Raw genomic sequence first — 22,521 nt, forward strand, 5'->3', positions numbered from 1 at the left:
TTTTGATCATTTCATACATGATTCTGTCGGATCCCGGGGCAGAGCTCTTGCATGCGCTCAAGGCAGCTCTCAACTCGGCAATGCTAAAAGGACAATTGTATGGTTCATTCTGTTGACATTTTCTCATGAGTGGCTTACATTCTTCTATTTGTTTATATTTCAGAAAGGATTGCGAGTAATGGTTGGCACTTGACACGCTCTCAAAGTGCTCCCCAAGTGAGTCCGCCTGATCTTGTAGGGTATCGCCTTCTGTGTTTACCAAAGGGAGTGCATGTGCTTGTCGCCCTCTTATCCTATTGACCCTGTTCCAGGCTTTCGCCTCATCTCTGTACGAGTTAATACTTGATAGATACTTCTGCCAACTTTCTCGTCTGGCCTGTCGGCGGGTTCGCCTGCCTTCGGATTTTACTTTTTTAAAGTTGACTAGATTTTCTGCAGTGGGAGAAGCGCGTAGCAGCCCCCACGCCCTGTTCTGTTTTTTACGAGCGATCCTACAATCGTCGTTCCACCATGGGACACGCCGTTTGCAGGCCAAGCCTTTTACTTCTGATATGCATTTATATGCGACATCTATTATGAATGCTGTAAAAAACTCGACTGCAGCGTCAATTCCTAACGAAGACAGGTCAGCCCATGAGATACTAGTTAGAGATCGAAATTTCTCCCAATCAGCTGTCTCAATCTTCCACCTAGGAGCGTATGGTGGATATTCGTTTTCTTTATATGATCTTAGCAGTATAGGGAAGTGGTCGCTACCGTAAGGGTTGTCGGTAACTTCCCATTACAGTTCAGGGAGTACAGACGGGGAGACTATACTAAGATCTATTGACGAAAAGGATCGGTTTGCAAGAGAGTAATATGTGGGCTCTTTCTTATTGAGAAGGCACGCTCCAGAAGAGAAAAGGAACTGTTCGACAAGGCGACCTCGCGCATCTATACGAGAGTCGCCCCACAGGGAGCTGTGCGCATTGAAATCGCCAAGAACAACATAAGGTTCTGGCAATTGATCGATCAAGGAGTGAAATTCATGTTTGTTCAGTTGGTAATGCGGGGGTATGTAAAGGGAGCAAATGGTGATGAGTTTGTTTAGTAGGACAACTCGAACCGCCACTGCTTCAAGGGGCGTTTGTAGCTGTAAAGGTTGACATGCAATACTTCTATGAGTAAGAATCGCAACACCACCCGATGATGCGACGGCATCGTCGCGATCTTTGCGAAATGTAAGATACGTACGGAGAAAGTTTGTGTGTTTAGATTTTAAGTGTGTTTCCTGTAAACACAGCACTTTTGGATTATGTTTGTGGATGAGTTCTTGCAAATCATCAAGGTTCCTAAGGAGACCTCTGATGTTCCATTGGATGATTTGTGTATCCATGTTTAAGGTGAATTGGTGCTGTGTTTACGGAGACGGAGTGAATGCCTTATATAACAGAGCCCTTTCGAGGCCCTGTAATAGGTGTTTTGTTCTTTCTGAAGCGTTCGAGCGATTCTCGACGCTCCTTAGCCGTTTGCTGCGCCTTGGGGACATGTGTAGTGTCCATTGCCTCGTGTGAGGCGCCGGACAAGCGCTCTTGCGAGCGAGAGGTTTTCAGAGGGAGTCCCGCCTTGGAGGGCAAGACCCCTGCGCCCACCAGCCCGGAGGTCGATGAGGCTCCCTAAGGGATTGGGCTGCGCTGGCCGTTGCCAGCGCTGGAAGGGGCCTCGGAGGTTGGGGCAGCCTCGGCTGCACCCACCTTTGAGGTGGATGGTCCCTTCTCCTCGGTTGACGGAGCAGCGCTAGCTGCAACCGCCGCGGGGGCAGATGGCGTAACTGCCGACTCACTGCCTGTGGGTCGGACAGCCGCCGGAGGCCGTTGTGACGCTGCCCCCTTACGCGCCACATCGGCAAAGGTGCTCTTAGACAGGTATGACACCCGCCTACGTGCCTCCTTGAAAGATATATTTTCTTTGACTTTGATTGTTACAATTTCTTTTTCTCTTTTCCAGGACGAACAGGCGCGCGAGTATGCGGCGTGCTCGCCATCACAGTTGACACAGTGTGGAGTCTTCTGGCATGTTTCGGAGGAATGTTCGGTGTCACTACACTTGGCACATGTCAGCCGGCCTCGACAGTTCTGTGAACTGTGGCCGAACCTTTGGCACTTAAAGCATCTGAGAGGATTGGGCACGTATGGCCTAACACGAAGTTTGATATAACCGGCCTCGATGGACTCGGGGAGGACACTAGAACCGAAAGTGAGTATCAGGTGTTTCGTATTGATCTCTTTACCGTCTCGCCTGATCTTAATTCTCTTAACATTTATGACGTTCTGTTCACTGAAGCCCTCCAAGAGTTCAGCTTCAGTGAGCTCTAGCATGTCATCGGCCGACACAACGCCGCGGGTGGTGTTCATAGTACGGTGCGGGGTTACTGTTAGTTGGTTATCCCCAAATGACACTAGCTTAGGCAGTTTCTCGTATTGCTTCTTATCGCGGAGCTCCAGGAGGAGATCACCGCTTGCCATCCGGGTCGCCTTATAACCGGCTCCAAAAACATCAGTCAGGGTCTTTGATACAATGAAAGGTGAAATGGTGCGTACTAGTTTGCCTGGTGTTTCCGAGTGAACTACATGGAAACGTGGAAAGTTGTGGACTTGGCGTCCGAAAAACTGAAAAACTTCATCGGTGCGCCCTCTTTTCTGAGGGCGATCAGGGAATGGAGGAAAGGAGCTATCCATAAATATATGTGAAATTTCGGCAGCAACGCTAGCCACCCACCATGGAGTCCAACAAGGGGACGCTGCAGGGCCTGAAAAACAGGCCTGCAAACGCCAGCTGTACGTTGCCGCTATAACCTAATATGATATAACCAAGGTTGGCTACTCACACGAGGTTAACCCTTGCTGCCAGGAAGGTCGGAAGTAATAAAGAAATGAGAAGGAGACAGCAAAGGTGGAAAGTAAGGAAAAGACGAAGGTTGTAGGGAGAAAGAGACAGGAAAAGGCAACTACCGATTTCCCCCGGGTGGGTCAGTCCGGGGGTGCCGTCTACGTGAAGCCGAGGCCAAAGGGGTGTGTTGCCTCCGCCGGGGGGCCTTAAAGGTCCAAACACCCGGCATTGTCTCAACCCCCAGGATCCCCTTTTCCCCGGACACGGCTAAGCCGCGCACGGCTACACGCGGGAGGGTCCAACCCTCGTGTGCTCGGGTACGTGGTGTCGCAACACACCAAACGCCTGCTTACGCAGACGCCCCTGCGGGGGAGGAGCCAGCAAGATGGGAAATAAGTAAATGAAATTTAGATTGCAATGTTCACAAGCTATGCCAAAATTCAAACACTAAATCAGGCGCCTAAGCAGTGTCAGACATCCACGATAGGATTTTACCTGGACGAAGAATATTTTTTGTGCTTGTCAAGAGAGCAATGGCGATAACAGGTGTACGCACATGGAAGTTTTATACATCTCTACTTATAATTGTAACTATGTACCTACTGCATCAAAGTGCACTAAATGCTCAGTACACGGACGCTCTTGCACTTCCTCCATCGAAACCCGGCCGGGCGGGGCTTCGAACCCGCGCCCTCTGGCGCAGCAGCGAACGCCAAAGCCACCCACGGGGTTGTCCTACGTACAGGTGCAGCCAGTCTCGACATATCAATATCGGTGCTCACTAGATCTCGCGTGACTGAGGCGAAGGCAACGCTTAAACACAAACAAATGGCCGAAATCAAACAGCGCAAAAGGAATGAAGTCAACATAGTCAACTTCAAGTTTGGTTACCTACCAACTTGTCCATCTTGCTGTTTTTATAAAGAAATAAAAAAAAGAAACAGACTTGCGCCACACATAGTTCTCTGACGCACGCGCATTCATCCGATCAGCAGTAGACCAGGGCGCTGGAGCAGCTGACCACCAAGTCCGCTGGGTGGCCTGACAGATACCAGGTGGCTTGAACAGGTGGCCATCAGGTACTTACGGCTGGAAGCAACATACCAGGTCGCCAGGACAGCTGGCCGAACGAGTCCGCAGGTCAGGCTGCAAGATACGGTTTCGTTGGAACAGCTGACGACGAAGTCCTCAGTGTGCGCCGCGACATGTCAAGTCGCTACAACAGGTCATCACCTCGCACGCATGGCGAGCTGCAAGAGGCCAGGTCGCTGCAACGGCTGGCCACCAGGTCCGCAGCGTGGGCAGAAAGATGAATGTCATGAAGTAAGATTAGCAATATATTCCGAACAACAAAGGACGGAGAACCGACGCTTGCGGCCCACCTGAGTGGAGAAATTTTAATCCTCAGCAGTAATGTATTGCGAGCGATCAAATAGAAAACGTTCTATCCAATTTAGAACGTTAGCGCCAGTATTCAATCGGCTTATTTTGTGAAATAGAACCTTGCAACGGCTTCACATAATGATTTCGAGAAATCTAAAGCAACGCATCCAACGTACAATCAGCTGTAAAAATGCGACCCATTTTGTCAGTAAAACACATGAGTTGAGACTTGCAGTAATATTTCCTGAAGCCATGCTGTGCAACTGAAAAAAAAATGTCCAAGCACTCAGTACAGCTAACCAGCTAAGCTGAAAAGTGCGGCCCCGATGTTTATCACTGGGTTAATCCCAACAGTTCATTAAACGACGGCTTGGTAGGCTGCCGGATCCTCGGTACGCAGTTGCCGCTTGCGCTCGGCTGCACGAGCCTGTTCTTGTGCCCGGGCTGCAGCGTCGGCACCGCGTAGACGAGCTTGTTCCTGACTCTGCTCACGGCGTTGCTGATCGAAAGCTGCCTGCTCCTCAGGAGTACGTATGACGCGTGGCCTAACCATTTCAGAGCCGGAGAGAAGCTGCTGTGCGCGCGCTCGGCCGCGACAGACAGCAACGACGTCACTACCTGCGAAGCCAATCGCACGCCTTTATCTTTTTTTTTTTTCGCGCGTACGCATGGGGCTGCGTCGGAGGAGTTTTCGGCAGACAGGCGACAGACAGACGAATCGGCTAGCCATGTACAGCGTCGCTGTAAAAATGAGTTATAAAAAAATCAACAAAGCTTTTCAATACACTGTGCCCTAACAGCTTGCAACATGTGCTTCTAAGCAAAATGGGGCGGTAGTTGCTAAATATTGGTTACCAGATTTGTGGAGGAGGACCACCTTCCCTAACTTCCGTTTATCAGGTAAAACGCCTGTATCGAGTGAGTGTTCAAAAATTTTGGTTAGTCTAACAGAACCGTAGGCGGAAGTGCTTCTTCCAACAACATAGCACTAACATAGACGAAGGCAGGTGAAGCACTGTGATAGAGTTTGTCGATAGGCTTAGCAACACCACATATATTGCCTGTCACAGGGAAAATAAATGGATAATTGTAGTTACGTAAATTAGCAAGTCTCTTATTAGGAACTCACGAACAAGTTTTGACAATGACTTCGTTGTCATTGTCAACTTCTGCAGTTCGTTAAGGTCAGTTGCGGAATCACTTTTGGAAAACGCCTAAGTAGATGTGTGTTCTAGTAAGGTTATGAGAAAGAGGCTTAATTACTTTCCAATATTTTAATACTGCATTTAAGAATGGACGGAAGAGTAACAGTTAGAAAATTACGCGTTGCATATTTTAACACTTGAATTTAGTCGTTCGAAGCCGCCTTGTGTGCGTTCCAAGGAAAAGCACTCGAGGACTACTTGGCTGAGCAGTAAATGCGCTTTTTACAGCGAAGCTGTAAATGGCTAGGGTTCCGTTCATCTTTGTTCTCCGAGAATAAAACTATCATCATCAGTGGCTCATAACTTCGTAAGCATCCATGCTCCCGTGGGCAAGCAAGAAATGCAATCACTCATAGCCCCGTAAGGCAGAGGCTACAAGCACTCAGCCAAGTGAAGCGAACAGTGCTTGAATTCTATCTAAACACGCATACAACATACAGAATCGCATGTCGAAAACTGTCATAATCAAGAACTCATACCCCCGTAAGCAAGCAAAAAAATGGAATGACTCATAGTCCCTTAAGGTTCATGGCTACTAACTATGCTTGAATTAGCTGCGATGACACCATCCCTGTCGTGATTGGCGGTGATGTAAATTGTTTTTTTAAAGAAAGGTAGGACATAAGGCAATATAGTAACAAACGAGAAGGAAGGGGATTTAACTGAGGGGCTCGAGTTTTATTAGTCATATCATGAGAAGCCAACACACAGTGACACCAAGGGCAACATAGGGGAAATTACTTGTGCTTAATAAATGAAGTAAAGAAACGATAAGTTAATGGAAATTAACGTGGATTAAAAAACTACTTGCCGCAGGTGGGAACCGAACCCACAACCTTCGCATTTCGCGTGCGATGCTCTACCAATTGCGCTACCGCGGCGCCGTTTTTCCATCCACTTTCTTGGGCATTTATGTGTCCTAGTAGAACCCTAGGAGTGTTAGCCAGCGCCACAACTCACAGACCTTGGCGGCGGACGTGGAACGTCCTTTTTGCCGCAGGCGTCACGAGAACGTGATCTTTTTGGGTGAAGGCAACTGGTCAATAAACCCACATATGCTACCTGAAGGCATCAATGTTATGATATGACTAATTAAAATCGAGCCCCTCGGTTAAACCCCCTTCCTTCTCGTTTAATACATACCGAGGGTCTTGAATCCGGCAACACTGATGCCTTCAGGTAGCATATGTGGGTTTATTGACCAGTTGCCTTCACCCAAAAAGGTCCCGTTCTCGTGACGCCTACGGCAAAAAGGACGTTCCACGTCCGCCGCCAAGGTCTGTGAGTGGTGGCGCTGGCTAACACTCCCAGGTTTCTACTAGGATACATAAATACCCAAGAAAGTGGATGGAAAAACGGTGCCGCGGTAGCTCAATTGGTAGAGCATCGCAGCGAAATGCGAAGGTTGTGGGTTCGGTTCCCACCTGCGGCAAGTAGTTTTTTCATCTACGTTAATTTCCATTAACTTATCGTTTCTTTATTTCATTTATTAAGCACAAGTAATTTCCCTTATGTTGCCCTTGGTGTCACTGTTTCTTGGCTTCTTATGATATGACTAATATAGCAACAAGAAGTTCGTGGCGCAACCCACCACCCCGTTCCAAAGGGAACGCTCATAGCATCCGCTATCCATCACTTGTATTCGCCCATTGGTGCACATTTGTGCATCTGTATTTTACTACAAACGAGTCCAAGTCGAAACACTTTCACCAACAGCTCTAAAGTGACCGGAGTGTCAAATTTTCGTGTAATAGCAGAACCTGGTATTGTATGGCATAAATTATTTGTTGTAGATCCTGTAAACCGCTAAAATGCAAAAATCCTTTCTTGTTTCATTTGCCAAAAAACTGAAAGGCACATTTGCTTCATTCACCTGATACACTTCTACAGGCAGGCTGGGTCATTGTCGCGACTGTTGTCGCTCAGCTTCCCTCATGTAAGAATAAGGAAACAAGAATTAAGTAGGACATAACGTAGTTTCTGGAGTAGCAACACGAAGAGGAGAGAAAAAATGCTTGCCCTGCATATCAGCTGATGGTGTTCTTTAAAACAGGGCCGCATATACATAATCGACTTATCAATAATCAACGGGGCATAAGAAATGTGACGAAGTACAAGATGTGAATAGGTGGCCCGGAGTAGAATTTTGTTTCCTGCACTGTCACACTGCTGTACAACCAGCGGTGTATCAGTTGGCCCAATTTGTCAGTGCGAAACGTCCGTCGCATGTCCCACGAAAGAAAAATTATGATGATCGTAAGCACACGCTGAAATTTATATCGCGCGAGGCTTAAGCGAAACGTGCAATCAAATCTAACATGCAACTAACGGCGATGTATGCAGTTCTGTTTACTTACATCCCGTGCATCGTGAAATGCCATAGAGTATATGTCTATCCACCACAAATGTTACATCTCTAATCTCTTGGCATTGTTTTTACGTTTGTAAACTATACCTTTCACAAGCTACGTTACATGCAAACACTGAATCGGGCAGACGACAGTGTCAGACATCTACGCAGCGGTGTGACGAGAACAAGGGCGACTTAGGATGCCTGTCGATGGAAGAATGGCGATGATGGGTGTACGCACGGAGAAGTACAACACATGCCTAAATGCATCAGGGATTATGTACCTCTTATGTCACAGTGACACATGCACATTCTGGAAGACTGGCTGATTATTGGCTCACAAACAGTGATACATACGGAATGACTTATTCAAAGAAAATCGATTGAGTATCGTGGGCTATTTCATAATTGACGTCTGTGGGCTTCAAAGTTACTCATGCTTATATGTTAGGGGTTTTACGTAGAAATTTACTTTTCTTTATGACGCAAAAGAGGTCCACACTGGCACTATTTTGCCGTTCAGCCTAGAAGGATTATACAAGCCCGTTTGCAGGTAGTTGCACTCGAAACACAAGCGCAGTCTTAGACACCCAATATATACGTTTAAGCGTAGCTCTTCGGTGGTGGGTTGAGCTCCAGGGTCCCTGGGCGTAACTCGAGCGCGCTCGTTTCGCTGCTCGCGCTTTCGTCGTCGTCTTCTTCGACAGCTGGCTCCGATGCCACTCATCGTGACCAGCGTTTGCACACTACCCCTCCCTTATGAAGGCACTGACGGCAGTGGCCCACTGCCAGTCGCCGTGGCGATTTCGGTCTCAAATACTTTGCCTCAATATATCGCGAAATGAAAAGACTTATCGAGCTGCGCTCAAATTTAACATTAAGGAGTATCGTAATCGCAGGACATTTTTCTAACTTCCTCACTCCCATCCTATATATAGAGCCTCCTAATTTCATCATCCCACCTAGTTTTCTGCCGTCTTCGACTGCGCTTCCTTTCCCTTGGCACCCGTTCTGTAACTCTAATGGTCCACCGGTCATCTATCGTACGCATCGCATGGTCTGCCCAGTTCCATTATTTTCTCTCAATGTCAACTAGAATGTCAGCTATCCCCGTTTGCACCCGCTGTGGTTGCTCAGTGGCTATGGGGTTGGGTTGCTGAGCATGAGGTCGCGGGATCGTATCCCGGCCACGGCGGCCGCACTTCGATGGGGGCGAAATGCGAAAACACCCGTGTGCTTAGATTTAAGTGCACGTTAAAGAACCCCAGGTGGTCGAAATTTCCGGAGCCCTCCACTACGGCGTGCCTCTTAATCAGAAAGTGGTTTTGGCACGTAAAACCCCATAATTTAATTAATTTTTTATCCCCGTTTGCTATCTACCAGTCTCTTTACGTTACTACTAACATTTTTCGTTCCATAACACTTCGCGCGGTCCCTAAATTGTCCCCGAGATTCTGAATTTTGTTACTAATGCCAATAAACTTCAACTTCAACCTCCGAGTTTCTGCTCCGTATGTTCGCACACGTAGAATGCAATGATTTCAGATTTTTTCAACGACAGTGGTAAACTCCCAGTCAGAATTTGGTAACGACTGCCGTATGCACTCCAACCCGTTTTTATTCTTCTGTAAATTCTCTCCTGATGATCAGGTTTCCTGTGAGTAATTGACCCAGAAAAGCCTGCTCCTGCACACGTTATAGAAGGGGACTGGCTGGGACAGGAAAATAAATTGTGAAGAAACCATAGACGATGACTGCCAATGTAAGCTAATAGCCAAAACGACTGTACGACCGACTGACCGACCGGACGAACGAACGAACGAACGAACGAACAGGCAAACTAAACAACGCACGCTAATCTGGCGCCCTCTCGTAGCCATCGTCGAATCAAAGCGTGTCTTGCGCGGCACTACGCTTGGGTGGCCACCCTCACACTTTCGCCATACCCTCCCCCTCCACTTGCCGTCTCATGGTTCCACTGCACTCTTCTCATCCGCTTCCCTCCTCGCACTCTCTTCGCTACCGCAGTGTCATCTTCGGCTGCGCGCTCCCCGTTCGCTTTCGTCCTTAAATTAATTCTGGGGTACTACGTGCCAAAACCAGGATTTGATTATGAGGCGCGCCGTAGTGGGGGACTGTGGATTAATTTTCACCACCGGGGGATCTTCAACGTTCCCCGAATGCACGCGATATAGGCGTTTTCATATTTCCCCGACATTGCAGTGCAGCCGCCACGGCCGGGATTTGATCCCGCGACCTCGTTTTTAGCAGCGCAACACCGTAGCCACTGAGCCACCCCGGCGGGAAGCTTTCATACTTCGGTTATGCTTCGCTGTATTCGTTTGCTCGATTACGAGGGACAACGCCGACGCTCTCCGCAGGAACAGATGCCTAAGAGCTACGCTATAAAAAAGCACGGGCAGAAACAGACCGTTATACGACACATTGGTCTCACTAATAATTCAGCATGGACAACGTAAAATCGGTTGATTCTAATGTATCCTAGTGCGCTGGCCAACGTCGAACAAACGTTTTTCCCATAAGATTGCTCTTCAAAGATACTTACGGACATATAAGCACGTGTCCCTCGCAGCAGAGGGTACATGACCCTCAATGACCGCCTACGCAAAGCTGCCGAGCCGCGCTTTCCGACGATTACAAATTCCTCGGATATGACCCAATTACGCGCGATTACAAATGCATCCTACTTCTCCGTGCGTACAACTGTCACCCTCATTCTTCCCTAGATAAGACTCACCCATCGCGTTTGTCCTCATGACATCGTTACACGGACGTCCTACACTGTACGTCCGCCTGATTTGGTGTTTGCATTTCGGCATAGCTTTTGAACGGCGTAGAGCACGAGACAAAAAATTGTACCAGATGAAGGCTGTGCATAGACATTGCGTGTATATACTCATTGCATAGGACGAAATCAAACAATTGTGCGCATCACCGTTAGTTATTGTGTAGCATTTATTCAAAATCTGCGCTTCGAATAAATTATAACAAGTGCACTGGATCACCCTTATTCTCCACTGATGCTGCCACAACGGAAACAATCAAAAACAAGCTGAAACGTCAGCAAATCGAAGCCCGCAGTTTTGCTCGACTACTCTATCGCCAAGTTTTCAACTACACGACATCAAATTCAAGAACGTGCTGAAAAGGCAGCTGCACCTACACTTGTCTAACCGCAGGTATACACCTACTTCACGAGCACGAAAGAGAAAGCGGTTACAGCAAAAAGCAACGGATGCCCCTTTGCGCGGTACCAAAACTTGAATGAGCGTAATTAATTCGACACAGTCACAAGGATTGTGCTCACCTCGCCTGCTAGGAAGCGGAACTTGGCCCGGCTGTCCGTCTTCGCACCAGGCTGCAAGAAAAGCTGGCCACCAGATCCGCAGGGCAGCCTGCCAGCCCCATGGTGCTAGAAGGCCTGACCACCAGTTCCGCAGGGCAGGCAGCAAGACACCGGACCGCTAGAACAGCCCAGTGACCGCAGTTGGCTTGAAATAGGTTGACTGAAATGCATAGCCAGTGGCACGTACATATACAGTTACCCAAGTTTGCGACTGAAAGGCAGTACGTACCCAATGGCACATAACGAATTTTTTCTGAGCTTTTACGCTCTCATATATTATGAGGCACGTGGTAGTGGGGCACTCCAGAAGAATTTTGACCAGGAAGGGTTCTCTAATGTGCACCCAGGGCACGGCACAGGGGCATTTTCGCATTTCGCCTCCCGAAATGCGGATACCGCGGCAAGATTTGATCCCGCGCTTTCGGGCTTAGTGGCGAAATGCCAAATCTACTACGCCAGCACAGCAGGTAATTACCCATATATATTGACACCAGCTGGTGTATAAGAGGTTCGTCGATGAGCAGAACACCCACATTTACTGATAACGGCGTGAAAGAAGTTCACTGAGGAGCGGCCGGCACATACCATCACATAACCAGAGGTCCAATATGTTCTGAACGTTGGTTTTGAACCCTCTTCCCTCGGCATAGCAGCCTGTCGTTCTACCGATTAGACCACTGTCTACACCATGACACAGGTTGTTCTGGAATAGGCTATGATACGGATAAATAAACAAACCAATCGACAGGCAAACATACCGCAAACTGAGTGAAGTTCACAAGGAATGGAAACTACAATAATTAGAAGATACAACAGCCAGTATCAACGGCCATCGAGTGATATGCGTTCGTGCTGGTCTGTGCGCGCCTGACAATGTTCAGTTAGTAAGCAAATGTTCACCGCAGTTTATGCGACTAACAAAACGACTAACCTTACTTCGTACACTTTAGTGTGCGTGAAATCATTTTATATAACTAACCTGGGCAGAGAGGAAGGCAGTGGAAAGATTATAATGGAACACTTCACGTCTTCGATGCGCTCACCTTGCTGGCCTGACACAAATAGTAGGCCACCGTGATGCCTCCCACGCTTGACCCAGTGATGACGCCTGAAAGTCCAGCATCGCCTTTGCCCGAACGATGCGTGTACTGCAGGAACATGTCGATCGTTGGTTCTCGGCACCGCATGGGGCAAAAAAAGAAAAAGACAACGCACGCTCATGTGAGAAGCACGGTGAAAGTGCTGAGGACACGAAACCTTGAACAACTATGTACACCATCGGATAGCGATCTTAGCACAAATCGAGAAACGCTTTCGGTCGTTCACTCAGCAGGCTGTGACAGACCTGGTGTGATCGCCTCCAAGAGTGATCGCCCCAGATGTTGCTCCCAAACCACTGGCCATCCGCGTCTCTATGACAGCTATTCATCTACATAGACCCACATGCAGCAACGCTAGCTGGAACTGAAAGGTACGGGAGTTGGTGTTTTCTGGCAAGAAATTAATGGGCTGACGGACAGTAAATGACGGACAGTATTAGAAAACAGGCAAACGCAAGCGAAGCACGCGGACATAGTACCAACTCTCAACAAATTAATCGTTCTGGAAGAAGTGAAGCTAAATACTCCCTCATTATAGCGAGAAACAACGGAGCGATGGAGCGCAAAATTATAGGTTGTGCAAAATCGCCTAAGCCATCCACTCCATAACACAATTTCTCTCGTGAGACGAAAACAGATGTCACGCTATGCTAAGACAAACAAAATCGATGTATGTTTTTATATCGAGTGAAGTCCATCCCCGAGTGATCTCTCTTGCCGTACCAGACTCTTATAAATAGGCTTGAATGTTCCTTGAATGTGCTTGAATGTTCGGCAAGAACCGTATGGCTGGAAGTTGGCCCCACGCTCATGTTCTCCTGACATTTGACTTGTGTTTATACAATCTTTGCTTAGCACAGTGTACAGATTTTCCTAGGTAATGTCTGCCGACTGGTTTACGAAATGTCAGATTTCACCTTTCTTCCATGCTACCTAAGGACCGCGCTGCATGTGATGAGCTTCGCTACAAGGACCAATTCTTGGTTATAACATTCCAGCGTTTGGGGCCGACATTTTCAGGTGTATAAAATATTTTTTCTCTAGTATGGGAACTGGTGTTAAAGTATGACTGCTATGGTATGGATGAGCCAAAGAAACGGAAAAAGAAACTATAAAATACTATCGTAATCTTGAATTGCCTATCAAGGGAACGGCATACGCGATTGGTAGTCAGCCTCCAAAATAACATACATCAAGGCAAATTATTCAAATATGATCCTGATCACGGGCAGGAAAGTTACAGGAAAATAAATTCGGTTTGATGGCATACTGCACATTACGAAATAATGATCGACAGCTTACTGATATCCTTGAAACAGGCGAAATAATTGCCTTCTGCAGGTACCGATATAAGACGCAAACTTCGAGATTAACAAAAAAATCTTGATACAAACAAAGGCGGCAGATATTTTAGTTGATATTAAGGTGAAAAGATAAGCAGACCATCTAATGCGCAGGGCAGATAACCGGTGCTTTATTAGAGTTATGCAATGGGTCCCAAGGGATGAGAAGTTCCGCCAAGGACGGCAGGAAGTTGATCTTGACTGACAGGAATCGACTGATTGACCTACTCTGCACACCATCATACAGCGAGCTCGACACAGAGCCAGAAATGCTTTCGGCCGTGTACTCGCACGGATCCGGTGCGATCGGCCGAGAAGTCGTCACCACAGATTTCGATCCCGAACTATTCGCTGTCCGCGCCTCCATGACAGTTGTTCACGTACGTAGTCCCGTATACAGCAACGTCAGCTGAAACACAAAGGCACGGGCCGTGGTGTCATCTGACAAAACATTAATAGGCTGACGCACAGTAAATCAAGGACAGTAAAAGAAAAACGTGCAAAAGAAGCACACGAACATAGCCCCAACTCCCAACAAATTAATCATTCCGTAAAAGGCGACGATAAATAATGTCTCATCACAGCGAAAAATCAAGACGGTGCAACAAAGCGCAAAATTACAGGTTTTGCAAAATGCCCTGGGTCACGCACTCCGTGATACCGCAATCCCTGTTATGAGACAAGAGCCGTTTTCATGCGACGATCCCCTATAACAAATCCAACCACCATATATTTTTCTTTTAGCTCGAGTATCTCTCACTCACTACAGTTAACTTTTATGAATATGCAATATTTGGGAGCTTCCTGGCGTTTCCGGCGATAACCGCGTGTTTGGGCGCCACCAGCTCGTTCTCTTGACGTGTTTATGTTCATTCGACCTTTGCTCAACACAGCGTGCAGTTTCCCTATCTTATGTCTGCCTGCTGATTGTCGAATGTCAGATCTCACCTTCCACCCACTCCGCCTAAGGTCCGCGGTGCATGCGATACGCTTTGCTACTAGATCAATTCTTGGTCATAACGTTCCGGCTTTTTGGGGCCGACATTGTCACGTGTATAAAATATTTTTGTCCTCAGTTATGTGAACTGGTGTTAAAGGTGACGTATGACTGCTATGGTACGACGGAGCCAATGAAATGAAAGAGGAAAGTGGAAGATTAGTATCATCATCATCAGCAGCAGCAGCTTGGTTACGCCCACTGCAGGGCAAAGGCTCCTCCCATACTTCTCCAACTGCCACGGTCATGTACTAATTGTGGCCATGTTGTCCCTGCAAACTTCTTAATCTCATTCGCCCACCTAACTTTCTGCCATCCCCTGTTACGCTTCCCTTCCCTTGGAATCCAGTCCGTGACCCTTAATGACCATCGGTTATCTTCCTTCCTCATTACGTGTCCTGCCCATGCCCATTTCTTTTTCTTGATTTCAACTAAGATGTAATTTACCCGCGTTTGTTCCCTCACCCAATCTTCTCTTTTCTTATCCCTTAACGTTACACCTATCATTCTTCTTTCCAAGATTAGTACACAGAAGACTATAGGTAATGTTGAATTGCCTTGCAAGGGAACAGTATTCGCGATTGGTAATCAGCTTCTAGAATAACATATATACAGACAAATTATTCAAAGGTGATCCCCGATGAAGAGACGGAAACACACACAAAAATAAAATTGGTTGGATCGCATACAGCATGCATTGTGAAACCATGATCGGCAGCCCACAGCTATCCTTGAAATGGATACAATCACTGTATTCTGCGGGTAATAATTTAAGGCCCTTAGAGTTCAAGATTATCAAGAAATATTGAGGAGAGAAATGTTAGATAACGTTTTGAAAGAGGAAGACAGCGATGCGTATTATAAGAAAATAAGGGGTAGCCGATATGGTAGTTGGCATTAAGAGAAAAAGATGCAGCTGGGTGGGCCATGTAATGTGTAGGGCAGATAACCGGTGCTTTAGAAGAGTTGCACAATGGGTGCCAAGGGAAGGGAAGTGGAGGACGGGAGGAAATTAGGTGGTACGATAAAATTAGTAATTGGCAGGCGTAAGATGGAATCAGTTGGCGCAAGGCAAGGGTTATTAGAAATGGCTGAAAGAGGACATCACTAAGCTGATGGTGATGATGATGGCCGCTTTATTTTTCCCTTGGGAGCGAGCTTCCATTTTTCGTCGCTGAATTTTTTTTACGTCCACCTTCGCTGATAGATACAATCAGGTGCAATGGGTAACCAGACGAACAAACGCTGTCAGATTGGGCAATAACCAACAGAATTAAGCGACAAATACTCAAGAAAGGAGATCATTTATGTTCCATTAGAAACCCCAATGGGGCATTACATTACAGATATGCCGGTAGGTTTTTGTCGCGTGAGAGCGTGGCATTAGTTGAGCTATCGCATAAAGAGTTGTTCTCTCTCGGAGTGGATGGGATGAAACAGTATATTACTCCTATTTTCGTATTTGTGTTTAATAGCTCGCGCTATGCTTGCATGCTTCGCTTGTCCATACTACTTGCAATACGCGTCTACTATATTACCAACGAGCCCAAGTCAAATTTTTTCATGAGCAGTGCTATATTCACGAGACGGTCATCAGAAGTACATCGTAAATACAAGGAGTCAGGAATTGAGTATGATAACGTGGTATCTGGTGTAGCTAGGTGAAGAGCAGAGTATAAATCTTCGCGCTGCCTGTGAGCTGATGATTTTGTTCAAAACGGCGCCGCATACATATGAACTTAAGAATAAACACAGCTTATGAAAAGTAATGAAGTACAAAATGGCAATGGATGGTATTGTCCGCAGAACAATTTTGTTTCCCGTATCACATCACGGTGATGTAAAACCTGCAATTCCTCAGTTAGGCCAAATTAGCACTTCGAAACGTGTGATGCATGGCACATGAAAACAAAATCATGCAGATGTTAAACATAGGTCTGAATTTGTGTGACACGAAGCTCAAGTGAAGCTTAAAGGAAGCGTGCAATCAAATGCTATACAACTAACGATGATGCGTGCAAGCGTGTTCCCTTTCATCATGTGGAGCGCGTAATCCGACACAATATGTTTATCTAACACAAAGGCCACAACTTCAATCCTATGGATTTTTTCTTTCCATCTTTGTAAGCTACACCGTTCACAACAAATGCCGGAATTCAAACTCTAAATAAGGCGTCCAAAAAGTGCCTGACATTGACGCAGCGATGTAACGAGGGCAAAGGCAACATACGACGCTTGTCGATGCAGGAATGGCTATGACAGGTGTATGCACAGAGGCATGACACACCTTTAGATACATTTAGGAATATGTACGTCTGGAGTCAGTGGCACATAACCATTCTGCAGGATTGGTCAGGAATTAGCACGCACCCAGTAAAACATGCCGAATAGCCAATTCAACGAAACGCAAGAGCCCTAAATAATCAATTAATTAGTGTGCTCAATCATTAGGGCGTCTGTGTGCTTCAGATACTTATGTTCAGATATTATGTGTCAAGATTTTGTCTAGGAGTTTAGTTGTATTGCACAGAGCCGAGGTGCGCAGTGACAATACTTTGCCGATATATATATATATATATATATATATATATATATATATATATATATATATATATATATATATATATATATATATATATATATATATATATATATATATATATATATATATTCGTGACCAACAGACAATGAAGCCAAGGAAAGGATCGGGGAAATTAGCTGTAGTTGAAAACTATGAGTAGTACGAACGTGGACGGAGAGATAACGTATCGCCGGTGGGACCCGAACCCGCAACCTCCGCATCACGCGTGCGGAGGTTGTGTTCCGCATTACAGGCCGCTGCACGGAACATGAGCCACGCGCCCTCGCGTGTTCCCCTTTACAGTACAGTAGACCCACCTACAGTTGCGGTCTTTCTTAGCGTGAACACGGGACCGAATGGCTGTGCGCTACGAGCGCAGTTATCCAGCGTCTCGATATCAGTGCGCATGCGCGGCGGGAGTAGCTTCCCTTCAAGCGCATCATGGGAGCGCTCGCCTGTCGTCTGCTGGCTGTTTTTTCTCGGTGGCGCCCACATTATGACTATTAGGATGATTCTAGTTGAGACGGTGTGTTCCTAATCCTTAACGTTAATTATGGGGAAATCGCTACCTAATGTTTTTTTTTGTTTTTCCCTGGGTTCTTTTAGTCACACAATGCAGAAAACGAGAAACATGAACATTCAAAATTTTATTTTGCGAACTTTTCGAGAAATATTGAAACACTTGGAGAAGTGACAGCTGTGAACTGCAGTCACTCGCGGTTTGATTTCCGTTAATGTTTTGTCAAATCCCCTTTCCCAGCAACAACTGCTGCCATTCTACACTCGCGGACAACTTTCTGTGGCTATGAAGGGAAAGCTACGGGGCCATGGCTGCTGCACATGTGTTACCACGCTGAGTAGTCCGCAAGCGCTTGACAGTGCTTTTGGTTGGTAGGAACAGACGTTGGATCGAGGCAGCTTCCACGTGCACCGGTACAGCTTTTCCCCAGGCGCCGAAGGGAAAAGCCGCAAAACAAGCAAACCTTTTCACTCAGTGGTGTGCTGTCTTATTTGACTGCTGCTAATCGGGTGCTTATGTTTTGTCTTTTTGTCTTGCCCAGCCTAAATTGACGTGGATTAAAGCGCGGCCACTCTTTTCAGAAGCGCTCTCACTTGTGCGCGCTTTGCCTCCGTAGCTTTCCCTTCATAGCCACAGAAAGTTGCACGCGAGTGCAGAGGGCATTCAAGAATATAGGGCAGGCACAAAGTTAATTGCTCTAAGATGCTCCCACTCTTGGAGAGCAGCTACCAGCTCGCCCACAGTCGCCGAATAAATCGGGTGTCACATCATGGCTGATTTCATGCGCGGTCATTCAATTTCGCAGATGTTCAGGTCGGCGCACGGCCAAGAGAGCAGATTGACTACGAGTTTCTGGGTGCTCTTTCAGAATCTTCGCATGGTGCACCGGCGCAAGATCATGCTGGAGCACAAAATGAGCATCTGGGAAAGCGCTGCAGCGTGGACTTAAGTGAGGAGACTTGTCGAAGCGTTCGCTACAGTAGTGCTGCGGAGTAAGAACGCCCTCGATGTGGTATAGAGGCCCGATACCGTGCCTTGAACACCGTGCCTTGAACACCGTGCCTTGAACACCGTGCCTTGAACACCGTGCCTTGAACACCATTCCCCACACGTTCACGCAGGTACGTCCGCTCGCGGCGACTATAGCTGCACACTGGCTGGCTCGTAACTGCGTGGGAAGCATATTAAAGTTAGTCCTTCACACAAAATAAACACCGTTCAAAAAGATTTCTTACCGTGTCCCTCTTGCTCGCCAAAACTCGGACGCGTTGGTTCTGACGCGTTGAAAAAAGTCGACTCGTCCGAGAAGATTCGGTCGACCCCAGTCATAGCAAGTCCACGAGGTGTGCGCTCTGGAAAATTGCAGTCGTGACGCCTTGTTCGAAGCATGTGAGGACGTGCTTTCGGGCAGCTAAAGAACTTCGCAGTCCAACACTCCTGCTGGACTCCTGCGTATGGCAACAACGGAAGCGTCCACATCCAACAGCTCCCGCACTTTCAGCCCGCACTTTCAGCCCGGACAGAAACGGGTTCTCCACGACTACGGTTACAAGAGCGCGTCCTCTTCATCTGTCGTTGCACTCGGTCGACGCCTGTCAGAAATGCGGCCTTCCTTGAATGCTTGGATAATCTTAGTGACAGTCTTTAGTGGCCTCTGCACCAGGACACCGATGAAGCGCTCAGAATATACTTCGAGTGAAATTTTGACTATGTCCGAACTCTCATCGAAATACGGGCCATGTCGAAGTTCAGCAGGTGCTCAGATCAATGCGGTAATGTGAATATATGTCTTCCTTGAAGAGAGGAGGTTGCTGTTAAAATACGCCCACAAGTAAATATGCATGCTTGGCAACAACCTAGCTATGGAAACGAGAATGATCTTGAGAACGTCGTTAAAGATAGCATAGTTTGATGTATATTCATACATCGTGTGGAACGTAATTGCAAGTTCAACATTGTTACCGCTCTTTAAGCGCACGGCTCCCTTATTGCAGTACGAGTGCAGTAGACGACACGCACGTGCTTGAGTGATGCAAAGATGCACGGCGCATGCGCACTGCTTCTTTGTGCCACCGCCAAACTGCGCTGGCATCACGGAAAGCCATGAGCTCCAGTGTTCACGCTCAAAAAGACCACGACTGTACATGGTCGTCTATGACAGTCTACGCAGAACTGCTGGACTACGCTTTCGTTCAAGATTATAACTGCCTCGGATATGTTACGAATATGCGTGATTACAAATGTATCCTACTTCTCAATGCACACACCTGTGATCAGCATTCTTCCCTTGCCAAGCATCAGAGATCGCCTTCATACTCATGACGTCACTATGCAGATGTGTCACACCGTGCATCCGCCTGATTTGGTGTTTGAATGTCAGAGTAGGTTCTGAACGGTGTAGAGCACGAATACAAAAAAAAATTGCACGAAGTTAGAGTTGCGCATAAACGTTGCATGAATTTACTCGTTGCATGGGATGAAATTAAACGATTGTACGCCTCGCCGTTAGTTGTATAGGATTGTAATATAAAACTTCGCTTCAAATAGATTCCAACATACGTGTGCCTTGGATCTGCATCAAATTTACCTTCCTGCAAAATTTTTCGTTCGTGACGTTTCCCTGATTCGGCAAGTTTTCCACCGATCGTGCTACGACAGAAACCAACAAAAACACGGCAATACGTAAAGACGCCTGCAATAGTCATTAATGCAGTTTCAGCAACTTTTCGTTTCGGAATATGCAACGAACAGGTTATGTGTTCAACGCGCCGACATCAAATTCGGCGGTGTGCTGCACTGAACTGGGAGCTGCAGTACATTTGTCTAATTGTATTGTTGATACGCCTACTTTGAGAACAGGAAAAAACGCGTTTTACAGCAAGAAATCAAGCTAAGGTACATATCGCAAATCCGCTGCACAAAAAGTTCATTCAGCGTAAATACTTCATCTCAAATGAATAGGAAAAATTGCGCTCACCTTATATTTTGGGAAGCGGAACTTGGCCCGGCTGTTCGTCCCCCCCTGTTGTTCGAACCACGAGCCACGAGGAAGTCCTACATGTACGAGCAGCCAACATTCAGTCAAATTGTGGGGCCTTAGAAAAGGCCGCGGCCTTACGGGACAAGTTATTCACGAAAACAGGTGAATCTTCTTGTGCTCACTCACATGCACTAACGAATGGCAAGATGGCATCCAATGCTAAAGCAAGCCACGTTATCAGCGCCGACTACCTCGCCTGCTGCTGCGGCAAAGGCAACGTTTGAGCGCGAGAAAAATGGCCGAAGTCATACAGCGTGATAGGAACGAATTAATTTTTTTCAACACACCGACATCAAGTTCACTGGCATGCGGCACTGGACTGGCAATTGCAATGCATTTGCGTAGCGGTTGATACGCCTACTTCGCGAGCAGGAAAAAGAAGCGTTTTGCAGCAAAAAGCAGTGCAAGGCGCTTAGCATAGCTGCTACGCCAAATGCTGATTGTGCGGAGTTATTTCAAGATCGCAGCAAGAATCGCTCTCACCTCGTGTGCCAGGAAGCACACCTTGGCCCGACTGTCCGTCCCACGCGTTGTTCGAAAATCGCCAGCCACGGGAATGTCCTACACGAGCAAGCAGCATCTACAGTACTTGAAACTGAAAGCTACATATTTCAGTAACTCAGTGGTCCCTTCGAAAAAGCGACGCTAGTTGCGGTCTGACGTCAGAAGCGTATGCTATTCACGAAAACAGGTGGGCGCCATTGCATGCAGCCACATGCACCGACAAAGGGCAAAATGGCTGCCAAGAGCGAAGGAAGCCGCGATATCGGTACAGTCTACGTCGCTCGCTATCGCGACGAAAGCAACGTTCAAACGCAGAGAACTCGCGGAAATCAAATGGCGCGATGACTAAGGCGTAAATTTGGTCGATGTTGGCCGACCAACTCGGCCAACTTGCCGTTCTGACGCAGACATTCCGATATAAAGATAGAGGGAGAGGGGGAAATAAACACTTGCCACCTGTGATTCTTTAGCTTGCTCATGAACTTGCGAGCACCACCAAAAAAAACGATAGATGTAGGCTTTATCTGTTTTTCGCAGTACGTACGATCGTTATCTTTGGGAAAGGGAACACGCGAATGCGTCGCAAATAGCCTCGTGGGTCACGTGTTACGCGGAGCCACGGCGAGGCGCAAAACTCGAAACGTGAGGAGGACGCCGTTCCGTGTTTAGGTTGCACCCCCCTAGACTGGCGATAATTTATGAGTCACTGTGCTTTTATTTTGGCAGTTCCTGCGCAATTCTTTTGGACCGTGCGTATACTCTGGTGTTATATTTTGCAATGTTATTACATTTATCAGTTGAACCTCACGCCAACATCTGTATGCACGTCTTTTATCTTTTCTTCTTCTTCTTAGCTGTTGATACTGTGACACTTTTTTTTGTATCGCCTCCCCTTTAACTGTCATTTCTGTATGTAATCTTTCACCGGCAGTTTTTCAAACGTGCCGCACGATACAGATTGTCCACGCCAGCCAATACATCGCGAAATGAACACGCGTACAGAGCCGCGCAAAAATTTCGCGTATAAGTGAGTATCGTAGCCGTCACTGAATTTTTATTTATTCTTAATAAGCGTTAGGCCACGATTATCTTAAGATAAGTTAGGCCACAGTCACACGCATAACTATCTCCTTTTAAAAGCCAGCGAGCCCATCACTATCTTGTCTTCCTTCGTTGTGACAGCTCTCGCTTTGAGGCACCGTGTTAGACTGCACTTATTTCCGGGACCGACACCCTTTCCCCACTACTTTCCTCGCAGGAGGT

General features: G+C 47.0%; 1 protein-coding gene across 2 annotated transcripts in view; it reads right to left on the reverse strand.

Moving 5' to 3' along the window:
• Positions 1-21,595, reverse strand: part of LOC135901966 (uncharacterized) — a 39,985-nt gene extending 18,390 nt beyond the window's left edge. The window contains exons 1-6 of one of the 2 annotated variants that reach the window (XM_070525185.1): positions 21,238-21,595; positions 20,692-20,768; positions 12,217-12,321; positions 11,135-11,291; positions 4,102-4,145; positions 3,956-4,014 (exon numbers count right to left, since the gene is read on the reverse strand). In XM_070525185.1, coding sequence (XP_070381286.1) covers positions 3,956-4,014; positions 4,102-4,145; positions 11,135-11,291; positions 12,217-12,321; positions 20,692-20,768; positions 21,238-21,334 — 539 coding nt within the window. In that variant the 5' untranslated portion in view covers positions 21,335-21,595. Of the gene's footprint in view, positions 1-3,955; positions 4,015-4,101; positions 4,146-11,134; positions 11,292-12,216; positions 12,322-18,197; positions 18,883-18,949; positions 19,163-20,691; positions 20,769-21,237 lie in introns of those variants that run through there. The other variant, XR_010564332.2, reaches the window with a different exon arrangement.
• Between the last annotated feature and the right edge of the window lie 926 nt (positions 21,596-22,521).

This window comes from Dermacentor albipictus, chromosome 9, assembly GCF_038994185.2.
Source record: "Dermacentor albipictus isolate Rhodes 1998 colony chromosome 9, USDA_Dalb.pri_finalv2, whole genome shotgun sequence".
Taxonomy (NCBI): domain Eukaryota; kingdom Metazoa; phylum Arthropoda; class Arachnida; order Ixodida; family Ixodidae; genus Dermacentor; species Dermacentor albipictus.